The 19,745-nt window shown below is 43.9% G+C and overlaps 1 protein-coding gene across 1 annotated transcript in view; it reads right to left on the bottom strand.

Annotated features, from left to right (window-relative positions):
• ntrk2a (neurotrophic tyrosine kinase, receptor, type 2a) overlaps window positions 1–6,258 on the bottom strand; it is a 190,603-nt gene extending 184,345 nt beyond the window's left edge. The window contains exon 1 of the mRNA XM_079553188.1: window positions 5,617–6,258. Coding sequence (XP_079409314.1) covers window positions 5,617–5,849 — 233 coding nt within the window. The 5' untranslated portion in view covers window positions 5,850–6,258. The remainder of the gene's footprint in view (window positions 1–5,616) is intronic.
• Between the last annotated feature and the right edge of the window lie 13,487 nt (window positions 6,259–19,745).

Raw genomic sequence — 19,745 nt, 5'->3', positions numbered from 1 at the left:
TTAGTGGCTGTATGAGTGCAGCATGGCACCTTTATTTCCCTCTCAGATGCTCCAGAATCAACTGTTTTGGGGTTTCGGGTCAGTTCCTGATGCAAACCCCGAAAAACAAATGAAATAGGCGTAAAATTCTACCCAGGAGACCAATTTATTAGCATCACCTACCCCCAGCCAATGATCGTGTCTGTGAGGGTCACGACTCCACCTCCAGAGCCACACCTTCATAACCAATCATCGCCCTCGGTTCTGCTTTTAAGCCTCTGGCATTCATGGTTTGTTCGCCTCCCAGCTGTGCTGTGACCCACCTCCTCCCCATCTCCACCTCTTTAATCTTTGGCTCTCCCTGATCCATCCCTCTCATAGATACAGACGGCATCTTGTCATAGAAGGGGGCGTGGCTTCGCCGAGGGGGGAAATAGAATCTTCAGGGAAACAGAATTTTCCACTCTTTTTTAGACATTTCCTGGTGGAATATGAACTTATTTATCACATATAAATAAAGTCTGGTGTAAATTGGGCCCATAAGGATATTTTCTCACAGCAGATTGTTCAGTAAAAGTTAAAAAACGGCAGTTGTAGCTAGCGGTAGCTAAATGATAGCATTAGCCCGATGCTAACATGTAGCATAAAGGTAGCATTCTCTGTTTTTTATGTATTTATGGACTGTCGAACCACTTTGCTCCTCTCCATGTCTTTGTTTCTTCCTTTAGTAGAAAACTATATTCATAATTCAGCATTTGTTAAAGTAGTTTTTGAATAATTAGAGAAAGTTTAGATGTTTCACCAAATTGTTTTCCCCCTTAACTATTTTCAAACATGACCATATCTGTATCTATACCACCACCAGTGTCCAGGCTCCGGGGGAAAACATCTCCAACTCTAACCTGCCCATTCATACTAAATTCAATTCATACATCTGGGGGTATACTATATGGGGCGACGGTCAAATCCCAGCTCCTGCAAATGCAAACTGTTGTTGTGTCCTTGGGCAACACACTTCACCGTACCAGTGTCTGCATATGTTGGTGTTTGAATGAGAGTGAATGGGTGACTGGTTCCTTACTGTAAAGCACTTTGGCCCTGATAAAGGTAGAAAAGCACTATATAAGTTCATATATCTGATGTCTACTGGTCTGATTGCCAAAAATATATACGTATAATATGTCAATAAATCTTTCTAATCGTTGCTTTCGTCTGAGTCTATCCAGGCTGAATTGATCTTGGAGCATCATAAAGGCCACTGTGAGGGAAAACAAAGGTGCCACTAAAAGGTCACGCACAAATATTATTAGTTTTTCTTCCCACTTAAAAAGTTGCGTGGTGAAACTTTCAGCATCTAAAGTAAATAGAGTGATAATGGGCCATAGGTGTCCAGAAAATACACTGTGGAAGTCCTTTAGCGGGAGCCAGGTTTTATCGAGCCAACTCATCTAAATACGATTCTTCACGAGCCACCAGGTCCACTTAGTGTCAACAAGAAACAAGCGCCGTTTAGTTAGGCTCCTCTGTACTACGGGGTTAGCTTAGGACAGCTAACAACACACCGGGATTTTACATAAATAAGGCCGGGTCTCGACAATATTAAAGGAGATTTGCACACTTTCTGCCTTGTCCTTGTGTCCTGATACAACCCTGGTGTTGTTTTGGCGCCACAACACTTTCTGAAAGCAGAGATCGCACTTATTCACAAGCTGCCTTTCTATGCTCTAAGTTAGCGCTCAAATCTATCGGAAATCTATAAATAATAAGCACGGGGCTTCTGTGTATTCCAATCATGGAGTAGATTTGTTCCATTGATGTGATGTTGTGTATTCTGCTACGAGACACAGATGGAAAAACTTGTAACGATAAATAAAAAACATAATTGTACAACCTTTAAACCTCTTGTATCCCCTTCCCTTTAAGTGCACACAAAGCACTTTCAGGCCAACATGTTTTGCCTGATAAAAACAAAGGAAATAAAAACAGGCAATACAGCATGTGCTCTAGTATTGGTATTATTTTGATGCTGTGAAGGTAAATAGGGTTTTGTTAATTAATCTCTTAACCCCTGCCTTAAAGGGACTATAAAGAGTTTAAACATTTTAAAATTAAGTATTTTCCTCCCCCTACATGTTCCAACAATGTCCTAATGTGTAGAATGAGCCCAGACCACAATTAAAATCCTGCACTGTCGCTCAAAAAGCTTAATATAGAGCTTAATATAGAAGCTGCAGTTACACGCATGACCTGAGGTGGCAGTAGTGAGTATAAAATGGCTAACTTGCGTCTAGCCCCTTTAACCGAGGGCATTAACTCTAGTTCGGCTTTTCCCAAATCTAAAAGCTTCTCGACTGGAGTTTACAGCCTATAGGCCAGTGTAACGCCTCATTTGAAAGCTAAGGCCTAAAAAACTGATCTAAGCTTCTTCCTCGATATGATTTCGTCTTTGTTGGTTGTGTTTTTGTTGCTTTTTTGACACGTTTTGATCATATTTTTGTGGCTTAACCAGCTACATTACACCAAAAAACAAAATGTGGCCAAAACTCTGCAAAAGAGTAATCAAAATGTGACACAAATGCAACAAAAACAGCTATAACGTGATGAAAAACACAAGGAAGAAACTTAGATGAGTTTTGAAGTTTTAGCTTGAGGCGTTTAGATATTTTTTTTTTTGGGTATAGGGAGGATCGCTGTTATTGTTTATTTCCGTGATTTTTACCGGATGTTTTGGTGACTGGTGGGCTGATTTTTCCGAGCTTGAAGAGCTGTTTATTTAAAGGTACAGTACGTAACATTTTGGTCTATTGCTGGGTTGCAGGTTCTAGAATGTGATGATGTCACTGGACCCAACGGGGGCAGGAGCCAGTTTTTCCTATTAACAGCATTACACTTTCACAAGTCGTAGCTAAAAAGAAAATGTATGAATTAGAAAAATGATCATTAATATCAGTCACTGGGTCCATGATCTCTCTGTGCAAGACCAACATTTTCTCCTCTGTATAATAGTATAGGCCTTTAGAACGCTGTGATGTCACCTGCAACCCAGAAATATTGTTGCAATCAATACAAAACACGCTCCCAATGAGCAGCTCGACACAGAAAATGCTATTGCTGCAGTGGGTAATAAAAGAATGGATTTGGATGAAGAACTAACCTGTTACAATCTCAAATTCGTCTGACTTTAGTCACGTCTCCATGGAGACGGGCTGGAGACGTCCCCACTCCCAGTAAAGTTACAGCCTCAGGAGAGCTGAGCCGCTCACAGCTTGTTTGTTTGTACATTTATGAGGTATTTTTCAATGAGGAAAACATCTGTCATAAAATAAATGCTTATATTTCAATTTGATTTACTGGGTGAAATTCTACACAGTGTGGCTTTAAATCACAGATCTTTTCACAGATGCTCTGTTTGTGAACGATGTTTTGACCCACCATAGAACTATCTGTTTAATACATTTGCGTTGCCCACCAGTGCCTCGGACGTGACGACACGGCGACCCCCCTCATAACTGGAGAGGACATGCTTGGTGAAGGTGGGGGTTAGGGGTACGGTTGACAGATATATCGTTATCGTATCGATATCGAGATATGAACATTCAAGTTATCAATATCGCAAAAGAAAAATATATCGTTATCGTATTTAACAATATAAACGAGAAGGATTTTCAGCAATAAAACCGCACTCTTTTGTATTATGATTTTATTTTTCTGAAAAATGCAAACCCATAGTTATATCGCATCGAAATCGGGATATGAAATTACTAACTCTAAACTAGGACACAGTTTGCTTTCTTTTGACGCAGACCCTACTAATGTCTAAATGACATTTTACTAAATGTAATTGTATCGTTTCTCAGCCATGATTATAGAAATAGTATCCGGCTTTAGACAGTTTGGCACATAGTATATGGGCATAAAAATACCCTAAAGTTATTCATATTTGAAAGTAGCCATATGCAGAGGCGGTAAAAAAGTAAAAAAGTAAGTAAAAGTAAAAAAGTAGTGGCCCAATTACTCAAGTAAGAGTTAAAAAGTACATCAAGAAATGTTCACGTGAGTACTGTGAGCACCGAGTAACTGTTTGAGCGTAAATGTCTGATTTATGTTTCAGTAGTGACAAAATTATGAGAAACAAAACACGAACTAACGTGAAAATTGCAAAATCTTCAAAGAAAATACCATAAAAATGAATCATTATAAAGATATAAAAATAAAAAAAAATAAATACACCTTTTTTTCCGTGTCAAAGTGATGATTTGTCACTTCAGATTTACTCACATGATATGAGCTACTATTTTCTTTACTTTACAGATACTTCATTTGAATATTACTAATGTAGAAGTAAATAGTAGCATGAAAAACTACTTGCAAATGTAATTACTGTAACAAGTACAAACTCAAGCCCAAACTCAAGGCTTCTCCGAGGCCGATAAACATCGCTTATCTCCTTCCTGTTCTCAACAAGGCCGATACGCTGCAATTAACCATCCCTATTGACATTCTAAGGCTGGATGACGTCTTCAGGAATAGGCTACAGCAGCCACGAACACGCGCGCTCACGTACGTACGCACGCCGCATGTCATCTCTCTTTATTATGCGCATCGATTCCGACTGTGGCACTGCTCGCGGGGTTCATCCAAAACATCCCCAAACGCGCCCGCGGGGAGGAAGCTGTCTGCGCTAATATTTGGACAGCCTGCGTAAGCCTGCGTAAGCCCGCGTCTCCACATACCACCCCGCACGCGCTCGGTACAGTCTCTTCATCAACGCCGACGGGCATAACGACTTTGATCGGGAGTCGTGTCGCGTCCTAAACGTGAGGTGGCCCGTAGACAGCGCGTTATGCAATCGGCGTATAGGTGACACGTCCCGAGCCGAGCGGATGAATCATCACAGATCCGTGCCTTTCTTGGCCGCGTGCGTGCGTGTGTCCGCTGGAGTCAGGAGGGATGGAGACGCGCGGATGTCAAGCTTCGAGGATTTTCGAAGCCACGGAGACCCGAGACAGAAAACGGCATTGTATTTTCACACGTTTTAAGTGGTGACGACAGAAAGACCCTTCGGCTGCAAACAGCGCCACATCAATAGCACTGTCTGCATACACTGCACCCACGGAGTGTTATCCTGTGCATAATACAGGCGACTTCTAAATTACTTTATAACCTATTACTAATTCCTATTAAAGGGGATGTTACAATGTACACATAGGTCAGCTCCGTCGGTTTTCATTTGTAGCTGATCATGGTGCCATCCAGCTGAACATGCCCAAATTTGGCTTTTATTAAAAATCATGAACAGCCGATGATTTATGAAAATATTTGATCGACGGTTTATTGGCCGGTTCTAAAAGGGATAAATAATCGTTTTCCAAACAGGACGCGCCACGCAGACACTGTTTCCAAATTGGCTGGTATGGAAAATCAAAACGAAGTGTTACATTAAGGGCAGTTCACTGAGCCCGTGAGCGTGAGTTGTTTTGTCCACACAGTAAACCTCTGTCCACACACAAAGCTTCACTCCACCTGCCCGCTCACGTCTCTGCATCGTGTTAAGCGCCTCGCGTTGTTTCCAGAAACATGCTACAGCCCCGGGTTTGTTGAGCGTGTCATGTACCAGAGTGAAGAGACTCCACTCACATGTCACTGATGTTCTCCATCTCTGCGTCGGTCTGCAGCGTGGGGAAGCCGCTGATGCCAGCCTCCGGATCCACGCATGAGATCCTGGTGCTGCTACACACGCAGTAGTTCGGGCACGCCTCCGCGGACCTCCAGGTGTCCCCCGAGCCCACGGCGAGCCCCACTAGCGCGACCCACCACCAGCAGTACCTCCAGCGCCGCCACCACCACGACGCAGCCCCCCGCGATCTCATCTCGGCTTCAGCTATACGGCTCCACGGAGCTCCACAGAGCCTCGGCTGGCTCGACGCAGGACACAGCTCACTCCCGGTGCTGAGGTGGATGCGGACGCGAGCTGGGGCTAGAAAACCATGAGCCGCTGGAAAAGCACGGACAGCGCGGGAAGAAGTCGTCACCAACACTGAAGAACAAGGCGATGAACAGCTGTAGTCCGCTCCCTCCCGGTCACGCTCCCGGTAACGCTCCCGGTATCGCTCCTGGTATCGCTCCGGTCCACAATCCTCCTCTGCGTCCGTCCGTCCGCTCGCGAGTCAGCAGTCAGTCAATCACAGCCGCGGCTCAGAGCCTCTGTCAGTGCCGCTGTGCGTGCGTGTGCGCGATGCTCTCTCTCCCCGCTCACGCGCTCGCTCTCTCCCTCTCTCCCTCTCTCCCTCTCTCCTCTTCACACTCCTCTTGTCACTGCTGTCCATGTGAGGCCAATATACTGTATAATGCTACAGGAACACTGGGAAAGGAAGTCATGCCGACGTAGTTCCACTTTTAAAAACAAAAATCATAGGCGAGAGTTTTTTCTATTGCCTTTGCCTTCAGCAGAAAACGCCTACATTCTTTATTAACTAATGAAAAGGGCATTTGAACTGAATTCTCTTTTTGGGTAGCATGTTACAATACAGCCTGGTATTTACTGAGTTATTAGGTGGTACTTCACTGGTAGGCTACTTTAAGAGGTAAATACCAGGTAATTACTAGATAATAAGGTGATAGGTAATAAAGTAGCTGCTATTGTTATGTTTGCTAATGATTATGATGGCTGTATAATAAATAAATAGGGCTGGGCACTGCTAAACGATACCAGTGTGGTATCGGAATGAAAGGTTTAGGTATAGTAGGTACTGGTATCGGGGGAAAAATCGAAAGCAGGTACCGAAAAGAAACATAAAAAAGTGAAACACAAGTAAAAAAAATAATAATAATTGGGGTACATTTGGGGGAAAACATTTTAATTATGGGGAAAATGTAAAAAAAAAAAAAAAAGGAAATTTTTGGGGGGGGGGGAATTGGTAAGAAAATTATTGAAATTATTGAAATTGAAAAAAAAATGAAAAAATATGGAAAAGGGTGTACAAAAAAATCGAAATAATGGGGAAAAATTGTGGGAAAAAAGGAAAAAATTGGGGCAAAATTTTGGATTTGTTTCCCCTTTTTGCCACATTATTGTCACATTTGTGTCACTTTTTGTCACAGTATTGCAACATTTTGTCATTTTTGTCAAATTATTGTCACATTTGTGTCCCTTTGTCACATTTGTGTCACTTTTTGTCACAGTATTTTTACATTTTGTCATTTTTGTCACATTATGGTCACATTGGTCTCACTTTTTGTCACAGAGTGTCACATTGTCACATTTGTGTCACATTATGCTCAGATTTTGTCGTTTTTGTCAATCTCTGTCACCTTATTGTCACATTTGTCACATTGAAAATGGGGGGAAATTTAAGGATCATTTTTTGAAAAAATATGGACAATTTTGGAAAACAAAAGAAAAGAAAATTGCTTTAAGATGGGGGAAAAATAAGAAAAACTTGGCAAGTGTTTTTTTTTTTTGCCCTTTTGTTGTTAAAGGAAGTTTCTTGGTTGTTTTACCTCAAACAACAAATGATACAAGTGCAGAATAAATAAAATGGAAGGAAGAGAAACACATTAACATTATGAATCTGTTCAGTAAAGGTATCGAAAAAACGCATCGTTCAGGTATCGGTATCGAAATCCAAGTATCGTTAAAGTAGCGGTATCAGAAAAAATGTAACGGTACCCAGCAAAAATTGAAAATAGTAACAAAAACAAGGACGAAAACGCAAAAAAAATCATCACAAGAGGAATAAAAAAGTGACAAAAATGTGACAAAAAAGTGTCAAAAACGGGGCAAAAAACTGTTAAAAAAAAAAAAGTGACAAACAAAAATGAACAGTCTGTTTTGAGTGGAAAGTCTAATCTTTTTCTCTTATTGTTATTTTCTTTTCTTTTTTTTAAAGGACTCGAACCTTCGACTGTTAAAGGTCAATCTGTCGGCAGATCATTGGAATCCTCTAATCCGAGACAGAAAATCTGAAATGGATTCTCAGTTGGTTTGAGCGAAGGCGAATCAATAAATTAGGCTCTGGTCATTTTTCAGTCACACACGGAGAGTCACAACTCAATGCTTTATACAGCTCGCTTCATTTGTATTCAGCGCCCTTTTATTCCCCCTGTGATCGTAAATCTTTGATATGGCCTGAACGAGGATCGGTTTGTAATCGCAATTGACAGAAAATCGTCTATTGCTTCGTACATTCTTCTCAAAAAATAACAAAGCCAGAAAGTGAAAGTCCACGCGGGGTAAAGGTTGCAAGTGTTGAATGGCAGATAATTGAAGATGAAACCAGAGAAATGTCATCGTGTTTAAATGTCATTGATGCCTGCAGCCTGGAGTAATCCTCAAAGCTCATCGGAGTTTTAAATCCAGACACCTTCACTGATCCTGTTCAGTTCCATGTGCAGATTAGCATTTCAAACTCTGCCTTTTCACCCGAACAATGGGGACAGGTTTGTGCCCTCTGCTGGTGTTTCGTATAACTGCATCTGAAGATATCTTTAGCTCTCTGGAAAATACAGACCTGGAGCGGTATCTTCTCCTGTATATGGAATTTTGTTCTGTAATAGACTGAACCCAGAAGTGCAAGTGTTCATTTTGTCGACTAAAATATTTGTCGACTAAAACTAAATCAAAAGTAGTACTATACAGAGTTTAGAAATGTTTAAAAAAATTAAGTATTTTCCTCCCCCTACATGTTCCAGCCATGTCCTAATGTGTAGAATGAGCTCAGACCCTAAAATCCTGCACTGTCACTCGAAAAGTTGTTAATTCGGGTCCGAAGTGCCGTCATGCAAGAGCTTAATATAGAAGGTGCAGTTACACGTATGACCTGAGGTGGCAGTAGTGAGTATAAAAGGGCCAACTTGAATCTAGTCCCTTTAAAGAGACTAAAACTATGACTAACATGCCCAGGGGTCTCATTTATAAAGATGAGGCCAAAACCTTTAGGCCAAATTATTAACAGAAAACAAACTGAGCGTGAAACAATGTAGCTGCTTTATGAGGTACGCACTTTTTAGAAACACTGCTGAGAGGTGAGCAGAATTGAGGAAAGCACCAGGGGAAGCCGGTTTGAGGAAGTCATGTTTAGTCACTAGTTCATTCCAATTTTATTTTCTACGGAAATGACGAAGGTTAGAATGAAATGGGCCTCAGCAGCTTATCGGGATGTTTGTGCAACACATGTATGACTCGTCTGTGTCCATAAACGTGCATGCTCGTGGCGCTCGTTTATGAAGTTCACTGAAGCCTTTTAAACGGGAAGCAGGAATGATCCCGCTGCACCAACTCTGTGCTTAAGAGACTCATCTGTGGACATAAATCTGACCAACTGGGTTTAGGTCCAAAGCTTGGGTCACACTGGCCTCCCCTCACTCACCCAACCCGGAAACTGAGCTCTCCTCCCTCACAACTCCCGGACACTGACCTCCCCTCACCCACACAACCCGGAAACTGAGCTCTCCTCCCTCACAACCCCCGGACACTGACCTCCCCTCACTCACACCACCCGGAAACTGACCTCCCCTCACACTGACCTCCCCTCACTCACACCACCCGGAAACTGACCTTCCCTCACTCACAACCCCCGGACACTGACCTCCCTTCACTCACACCACCCGGAAACTGACCCCCCCTCACTCATACCACCCGGACATTGACCTCCCCTCAATCACACCACCCGGACATTGACCTCCCCTCACTTATACCACCCGGACATTGACCTCCCCTCACTCACACCACCCGGAAACTGACCCCCCCTCACTCATACCACCCGGACATTGACCTCCCCTCACTCACACCACCCGGAAACTGACCTCCCCTCACTCACAACCCCCGGACACTGACCTCCCTTTACTCACACCACCCGGAAACTGACCCCCCCTCACTCATACCACCCGGACATTGACCTCCCCTCAATCACACCACCCGGACATTGACCTCCCCTCACTCATACCACCCGGACATTGACCTCCCCTCACTCACACCACCCGGAAACTGACCCCCCCTCACTCATACCACCCGGACATTGACCTCCCCTCACTCACACCACCCGGAAACTGACCCCCCCTCACTCATACCACCCGGACATTGACCTCCCCTCACTCATACCACCCGGAAACTGACCCCCCCCCTCACTCACAACCCCCGGACATTGACCTCCCCTCACTCACACCACCCGGAAACTGACCTCCCCTCACTCACACCACCCGGAAACACTGACCTCCCCTCACTCACAACCCCCGGACACTGACCTCCCCTCACTCACAACCCCCGGACACTGACCTCCCCTCACTCACACCACCCGGAAACTGACCTCCCCTCACTCACACCACCCGGACATTGACCTCCCCTCACTCACAACCCCCGGACACTGGCCTCCCCTCACTCACACCACCCGGAAACTGACCTCCCCTCACTCACACCACCCGGACACTGACCTCCCCTCACTCACAACCCCCGGACACTGGCCTCCCCTCACTCACACCACCCGGAAACTGACCTCCCCTCACTCACACCACCCGGACACTGACCTCCCCTCACTCACAACCCCCGGACACTGACCTCCCCTCACTCACAACCCCTGGACACTGACCTCCCCTCACTCACACCACTCGAACACTGACCCCCCCTCACTCGCATCACTCGAACACTGACCCCCCCCTCACTCGCATCACTCGGACACTGACCCCCCCTCACTCGCATCACTCGGAAACTGACCTCCCCTCACTCACAACCCCTTGACACTGACCTCCCTCACTCATACCACCCGGACATTGACCTCCCCTCACTCATACCACCCGGACACTGACCTCCCTCACTCACACCACCCGGACATTGACCCCCCCCTCACTCACAACCCCCGGACACTGACCTCCCCTCACTCACACCACTGGGACACTGGCCTCCCCTCACTCACACCACTGGGACACTGGCCTCCCCTCACTCACAACCCCTTGACACTGACCTCACTCATACCACTCAAACACTGACCCCCCCCCTCACTCACAACACCCGGACACTGACCCCCCCCCTCACTCGCATCACTCGAACACTGACCCCCCCCTCACTCGCATCACTCGGACACTGACCTCCCCTCACTCGCATCACTCGGAAACTGACCTCCCCTCACTCACAACCCCTTGACACTGACCTCCCTCACTCATACCACCCGGACATTGACCTCCCCTCACTCATACCACCCGGACACTGACCTCCCTCACTCACACCACCCGGACATTGACCCCCCCCCTCACTCACAACCCCCGGACACTGACCTCCCCTCACTCACACCACTGGGACACTGGCCTCCCCTCACTCACACCACTGGGACACTGGCCTCCCCTCACTCACACCACTGGGACACTGGCCTCCCCTCACTCACAACCCCTTGACACTGACCTCACTCATACCACTCAAACACTGACCCCCCCCCTCACTCACAACACCCGGACACTGACCCCCCCCTCACTCACAACACCCGGACACTGACCCCCCCCTCACTCGCATCACCCGGACACTGACCCCCCCCCCCCCCACTCACAACCCCGGACCGAACCGCTGCTTTATGACAAAAAATTAAGAATGAAATGGGCATAAGAAACTCATCACGATGTTTGACTTGTCTGTGTCCTTTAACAAAGCTTTGTCTTCATTTACAATTTTGAGTTACTTTCCTACTCACTTTTCAAAGTCAGAGTCTCGCGCACAGTTTTATAAATGAGACCCCAGATATTTTCGTCGAGTAAATAGGACCAGATAGAAAAAAAATGTCAAGGTTTGAAAGAGCCTCATATTTAAATTCACTGGCCATAGAACAAGTCTGGTGCCTTTTCTTTGTTTTATATGCAATTCCTTGTTGTTTAATATAAAATAGAAACCTATAGGTGCCACAAGGCTCCATTTTGGGCCCTCTCTTGTTCAGTGTATATATAAATGATCATCCAGCTATTTGTCCTGAAGTTCATGCACAAATGTACGCCGATGACGCTGTGATATACGCAAAATCAAGTCAAGCAGCTGAGCTTCAGGGAGCGATGGAAAAAAGATCAGATTGGATGGTGCAATCATGCTTGACACTAAATTTTAGCCAAACTGTCAGCATGTTTTTCTCAATAAGGATGACTTCTCACTCTGCGCCAAAGATCATTGTCAAAGGAACAGCGTGAGCTTCGTTCAGAGGAGACGGTTCTGTGAACTTTAGATCCTCCACGTTTGGACAAAACTGCTTCTCTGTGAAGCTGCAGATGTGGAACTCGTTGCCATTAACTGTTCGAGAGAGAAGCGCCTTAACCTCTTAACTCCCGCCTGAACCGAGAGCATTTCCTCCTGTTCGGCTTTACCCAAATCCTCTAGGCCAGTGTAACGCCTCATTTGAAAGCTAAGATCTACAAAACTCATCTAAATGGATCTTTTTCCTCATGTCATCAGATTTTTTTGTCACTTTTTGACACATTTTTGTCAATATTTTTGTCAATTTTTTGTGACATTTTTGCCACTTTTTCATCATTTTTTTAAATTATTTTTTGTAAATTTTTGTGAATATTTGTCATTTTTCTGTCAATTTTTTGTAATTTTTTGTAAATTTTGTCAATTTTTTGTCAAATGTTCATCATTGTTTTCGTCTCAGTTCTGTCGCTATTTTCACACCTTTTTTCCAGAAGCTTTTGGATTGGGGTAAAGCCAAACTGGAGAAAATGTGCTCGGTTCAGGTGGGAGTTAAGGGGTTAAACAGTTCAAGCGTGACCTGAAGAAGTGATTGAAAGACGCTCAGTGATCATTAACACAAAACCGGTTAATCGGGGAAGTGTTAAAAATGTAATAAGGAAAAAAAGACTGTATGAAAAACTGTATGTAATGTAATTGCTAGTGTAAATACTGTAAATATTGGATCTGAATGTTTGTTGATGGGATCATTTGCTGGTGCTTTATCTGTATTTTATATTGTGAGTGGACTCTAGAGTAAGATGCTCATTGGCCACTGTATAAACCTGCTGTTGTAGAAAACTTTGTCTCTGTCCAGGGACGACAGATGAAAATTAACTTGTATCTACCTCTGGTCTGTGCAACACATTTGTTGTGTATTGTCCCTGTCAAATAAATAAATAAATAAAATAAAAACAGGCTATATATTTAAATAAGTGGTGCAAAAGTATAACTAACTCATAATAGCCTATTTAATTTACCTAAAGACCCCACAAGTTTGTTTGTTTTTCCCAAATACGTGATCAGATTAAGCTCAACCAGAACTTGTTGATTACATCCTGCAGATAAAAGTGTACAGTTCAGTGTCAGCGGATGTGTCTGGTGGACTGACCTCTTGGCTCTTGGCCGTTCTCTCCTTCTCCCTCTCGCTCTTTGTGGCTGTTTGCAGGTCTGCACACAGGGGGCGCTGTATCCAAGGTCGCCTGAGGTCTTGAAGGGGGCCTTGCTGCGACCTGCCTCCCTCCTTGAGCTGAATAATGCATGGACAGGGTACAACCTGGACCAAACTCAGGGTCAAGCAGTGTCCACGTCATATGTTAAGCAGAGCCCGGTCAAGTCAAGCAAGAGTTGGAGCCTTGCTGATACCACCAATAAATAGTTAGTCAGAATTTCCTGGAGGGCACAGGTCTATATAACCTCTATGGGCGATTCACTGTTTTTGAGAAAATAACTAAGGCTGCACGATATGAGGAAAGTTTGTTCAGTTCATGTCAATACAATATGTTCTATTAGATTTAAATTCAGATTAGAGGCTGACAAAACTTTGCCAAATCTCACCTGTGCCACCATGAAATCACCTATACTTTTCTTACTTCCCTTTTCTTGTGCCGTGGCCATTACCCACTCATGGATATCTCGCACAATAGGTGTCTAAATAAGTTAGCTAACAGAACATGACAACAAATAGTCAAACTAGGCCGATATAAACAACTAATATTAACTTGTAACTTACATCTCGCAAAAAAAATATCATTACTTCTATATTATTGGCATAGAGCAGCATAATTAGGTTGATTAACTTGACTAATTGAAACACCTGCTCATTAGCTTTCCCCACGTGCGCCACTCTGTCCACTGGACCAAACCATTTAAAAGCCGAAGGTGAATAAACCCAGGTCTATTATGCACATTAATGAGGTAACATCTGTATATAATTCTATGGGTAATATACTATAGGTGGGTAATGAGCGATGGGCGAGGAAAGCCCGTCTCTTTGGCCCTCGTGGAGGGAGCGGACATTGCTGTCATACCACCCCCTGGTGGCCAGAAGACTCCAAAAGACACTTTGGAAACAGGATCCTAATGTAGCTTTGGACTTCTTTTAAACTGCTTAAAAGCTTGTCTCTAAAGAGTTTTTTTTTTTCTTTCTAAAAAATCACTCTGACCCATGTGACAATGCTGGGGTCATGTTTTTAACCACACTGTTTTTTGTGTATTAGAAAACAAAAGTGGTCATGACAGGTTCTGGACTCTGTGGAGGCTCGTAGCCGGTCCGCAAATATATTTTTCCTAGGATAGTTGGTAGATCAGCCAATCACAAGTCATGAAAGTGAAACGTCATACAGTAAATCAACCAATCAGCTTAACCCTGACCCTGCCCTATAGCCACTAACCTTGAGGATAGTGGGCTGGTGCCTAATCTAAGTCTCTGATTGGATGATGAATGTCCACTGGCCGGCCCGGGGCTTCCCGCCTTTTTGCCCTTTTAAGGACCAGGCTTCGTAGGAGGAGATTGAGCAGCCATGTTAATTTCACAGTCCACTCGGGATCATTACTATGAAAGGGGCGGAATAGATGAATCATCGATCTCTTGTTTACTATATCTTTGGTAATGAGTCACACATTTACTTAGCTAACATTTGTAAGATATGAAACACAGAAAGTGTTTGTATAGTCTACGCAACTGAGCTTTCGCAACACTGGATTATTGGTGGAAGAAGATGGAAATGAGTAGAATTTATATCTTTTGCACAAAAAATAAAAATCAATAAATGACACAAATCTATCAAAAATCCCCTTCTAATGCTTGCACACGGTAGGCTACATTGCACTTGAACTAGAGTAACTATGCATTCATATTTTGAGGAGGCATTTGGCAACACTTCCAGCAAAGTGACAAGTTTAGCTCCACATTGATAATATTGTGCATTGTCATTAACCTCAAAGAAAAGGCATCAGCTCATCACTCTTCTTTCTTTGTTTTTAACTTATATCCCGTTATCTACAATGTGACTACAAGGACGTTCTGAATGCAGGTTATTCATCTCTTTTCTTCGACAGTAAAATCATCCATCCATTTTCTTCCACTTTTCCGGTGCCAGGTTATGGGGGCAGCTGTTGGATCTGCCCAAATCTCATGCCCCCTGTGGCTCCTCCTGCAGGTGGTGGGTCCACAGAAGGACAGGCTCATGGTTCTAACCGGGCCTGTTGGTCTCTCATAAGGGGCTTCTGAACCGTTCTTTGTCTGACCCGTCACCTTGGACCTGTTTGCCCTGGGAGACCCTACCAGGGCAAGGCCGTGGGAACCCTGGGTGCTAAGGGCACTACAGCACCCCCTGGTGGATTGTTATTACACATTAAAGGCAATATTAAGTAAATAGCCCCTCCTGGAACCGCCACCTTAATGTGGTGGACGTTTGAGCGCCCGAATGATCCTGGGAGCTCTTTTGTCGGGGGCTTCGTGCCCCTGTAGGGTCTCCCATGGCAAACAGGTCCTAGGTGAAGAGCGGTTCAGAAGCCCCTTATGAGAGACCAACAGGCCCAGTTAATCGTGAGGCCGTCCTTCTGTGGACCCACCACCTGCAGGAGAAGCCATAGGGGGCTGGTGCAGTGTGATTTGGGCAACTCCAACAGCTGCCCCCATGACCTGGCAACGGAAAAGTGGAATAAGATGGATGGATGGATTAAGTAAATAGGAAATAAGCAAGGAACTGGCCTTTATGGGGGGCAATCTTATCTCTCAGCACCCCCTAACGAAAATATCTTCCCACAGCTCTGTACCAGGGGCACGAATTCCCCGACACCAGAGCTCCCAGCATCATTCGGGCGCTCAAACACCTCCACCGCGTTAAGGTGCCGGTTCCAGGAGAGGCAGGAAAGTAAAAATCAATCCAAAAATAAAAGGCAGCTTCTGTTCTGCATCAGTGATGAATAAATTAGCACAACAGACGCTTGTACCACATTCACGTTTAATTTCTTGTGACTTCACTCTTCAGGAACAAACCACAAATCTGAAACAGATTTTCATGCTTATTTCCCTTCAGATACATAAACCACACAAAACAATTCTCAAGGAGCGCTACGTTCGCTTGTGTACCTTCACTTTCCAATTCACACACCCTCCCCATCCGTACAACAAAGCAATGTTTTTGTAACATTAAAAAAAACAACAACAGAAGAGACGCAAAGAAGGAAAAGAAGTATTGAGTAAAAGCTTTGGGAAAGGAGCAGGAGAACAAATAAGAGTGGAGGAGGGTGTAATCAAAATGAAGGAAGAAACCACACAGTAAAGAGCTTTAGCTGAACTGAATAAAATAAATTAAATCTCTAACTACTCCCAACACTCGCTCTCTCTCTCTCAGACACAAATAATAAATTACCATAAAAAACATCACAAGGTAGCCATGCCACTCTAGCTGTACAATGAAATTCAACCAATTTAAAGCTTCTACAGAGCACCATCTGAAAAAGAAACAGAAAAAAAAACTCCAGTACATTTCATTACATCACATCTATTAGAACTTACCCTCAGTGTGGAGGCTCACAAAGGGACATCCTGTAAAGTGACCGTTTCTTATGTGTACACGAGTGAATATACCCAAAGTGCAAAACGTGATTATACACTTCGTATGATAGAGTTATGAGAATGACTTAAGACAATAACAGCAACATTTTTTTTTTTTGTTTACAGTCCACTTATTCGAGTCCGTGGGAACCCGAGTGGAGCAGTGTTGTGCGTATTTTATGTACAACGTTTGTCTCCGTGAAGACAAAGAACATTCTTGTGTGTGTTTTTTTTCCGTATGCGTGTGAATAAAGCCAGCCGCCATAAGACGAAATTACAGGGCGGCGAAAGCACAAGTGTAATCGAATCGGCGTCGCGGTTACACTCGATACACAACCCCCGAAAACGGAACAATGAAAAGAAAACTGCCAGACGCGGCGTTGGGCAAAAACAAAAAGTGGAAAGTTCAGAGGAGGCAAAGTTATGTCAAAGCTGGTTATTCGGGGGTGATTCTCTCAAATCAGCCGTTTTTCTGAAATATCTGTGGCGCTATGTGGATCACTTGTAAAGGCCCCCAGGGTTAGGAATAAGGATTACCTACCGAAGTAAACATATTATGCAGGAAAAGAGCGCCCAAAGGTAAGGATGCGATGTGAATTCCAGAGGCTATAAGGTGTCTTGAGGTCAGGGTGTGCAGCAGGATGACGGCTGGGTCTAAAAAGGCATAATATGTTGCACACTTGTTAACAGAGCAATTGCTCCAGTCCAGAAACAATGAGGGAGAGGCACAGCAGATTTGCTTTGTTAAATGAGAAAGATGTGGTAGTGGGTAGCGCTTATATACGTTTGCCTACTTGGTATACTCGCCCTGGGGCTAGCAACACCTTGGGAAGAGAAGCTCCAAGTTACGACTAATTCCTTGATTCCTTTAATTCCTTGCTAGGCATATCTTGAAGCTCATTTCATGGAGTCTCAGTGAGTTCCTTTTTATTTACTTTTTTTTTTTTCATTTGCAGGGCAGGCCTAACTAAAATCTTTCCTGCAGTACCCAGTTATTGCTCCTTGATAGGGTTACACACTTACAAATAAGCCAAATGTCCATCTCGGGCCGCGCGTTGAATTATGGGTTATGGAATTTGTTTAGGCAACCAAACAATATTGATAGTTAAGCATAAAGCAACGAAGAAAGCTCTGATTTGGACCGTTTTAAATGTTGGAAAGTTGATGATTTAACGGGGCTAGATGCAAGTTGGCCATTTTATATTCACTACTGCCACCTTAGGCCATATGTGTAACTGCAGCTTCTATATTAAGCTCGTGCATGACGGCAATTCGGACCAAAGTGACACTTTTTTGAGTGACAGTGCAGGATTTTAGAGGCAGTTGTGGTGAACAGGTCTGAGCTCATTGTACACAATAGGACAGGGCTGGAACATGTAGGGGGAGGAAAATAGATAATTTTAACATTTTTAAACTCCCTATTATAGTCCCTTTAAAGCGTTTTTGTCGTTGCAGTGAAGCTTGTTACAATATTAGATTAAAGTCTATTTTACAATCAGGGCTGCGTACGGAGATAAACAGAAACGACCAGTTCTTGTTCACATAGTTGGAATAACTAAGTGAGAAAAACATTTCTGACCCTCGACCGATTGTTGGACAAAGTCCAGGGTCTGAAACTGTGGCCTCATGTCACCGACATTCAGGACATTTAAACTGGAATGAGAAATAAAAACATAGAATCCCTCTTAATAAGGAGGTGGACAGTAAACAAAATCTTTTTTTTTTTATTTTGACCAGAGATCCACATACACATATAGGCCATGCCTCTAAATTTGTTTTTTAACGAGCGATCTGATGGTGTACAAAAGAGCTAATCGATTGCTAATTTGACAGATGGAAATGTACCCATTATATTTAAAGGGACTATACACACAGAGTTTAAAAATTAAAAAATTATGTATTTTCCTCCCCCTACATGTTCCAGCCATGTCCTAATGTGTAGAATGAGCTCAGACCTGTTCACCACAACTGCCTCTAAAATCATTAACTGTCACTCAAAAAGTTGTTAATTCGGGTCCGAAGTGCCGTCATGCAAGATCTTAATATAGAAGGTGCAGTAACACGAATGACCTGAGGTGGCAGTAGTGAGTATAAAATGGCAAACTTGCATCTAGCCCCTTTAATATCAACACAGTTTTGAAACTTTTCCCTGTGATTTCAAGACGAATTTAAATGATTTAAAAAGTGACAGTGTCAGTGTTGGACTGATTCCAGGTCCTGTGTTTGCCCTGTCCACTGAGGTCCACTGTGGTCCACTATGGTCCACTATGGTCCACTGAGGTCCACTATGGTCCACTGAGGTCCACTATGGTCCGCTCCTGCCTACAGAGCCGCCGTCCTGACTTTTTCCTCGCTTTCAAGATATTGACAACATAAATATTTGCAAGAAATGTCACTTGTCTTTAAACCAATGCCTGTAAGCCTTACAGTTCACGGTTATGACTCAATACTCTTCAGTGTTCACACTCCACTGCCTGAACTCGCTCACACATTTCAATGGCGGAGTGTTTTGTTTGGGCCGAAATTAGGAGCCTGATTGACCCACGGATGCGCAGTCGAGATGGGCATTCGGCTTATTCACCAACCATCTGGCTCAGGGAAGGGAGGCGAGAGTCTCCTCACTGGGATACTCTGGGCTAGAATCATAAAAAAAACTAAATAAAAATAAAAGTAGTTGTGGAAGAAGGAAATCTCACTTCTAGCTTGCAAATACCTTATCTTAAGCTTAGCACAGAGAGACAAAGATGCTGTGACTAAAGTAAGTTATGCATATTCCATTTTCAGACCCAGCCGGAGAGTCGCAGGTGGAGGCATTCAGTGAAATCCATCTTGATAGATAATACAGTTGTGGTTGATATCAGTCTAAAGAGGAACACAGCTGGCTCCAAATTAACACAGGGAGGGTGAGAACAATGCGGTTATAGTGAAATAGTCTCCGGTTGGTGCGCCGTACAGAACATTGTGACTGGAAACCTCACAGTAGGTACTTATTTTTGGTATCCGGGATGC

This window comes from Gobius niger (assembly GCF_951799975.1).
Source record: "Gobius niger genome assembly, chromosome: 1".
NCBI lineage: Eukaryota > Metazoa > Chordata > Actinopteri > Gobiiformes > Gobiidae > Gobius > Gobius niger.
The sequence above is the reverse complement of the archived record's forward strand: the minus strand, read 5'-3'. Positions and strand labels throughout refer to the sequence as shown.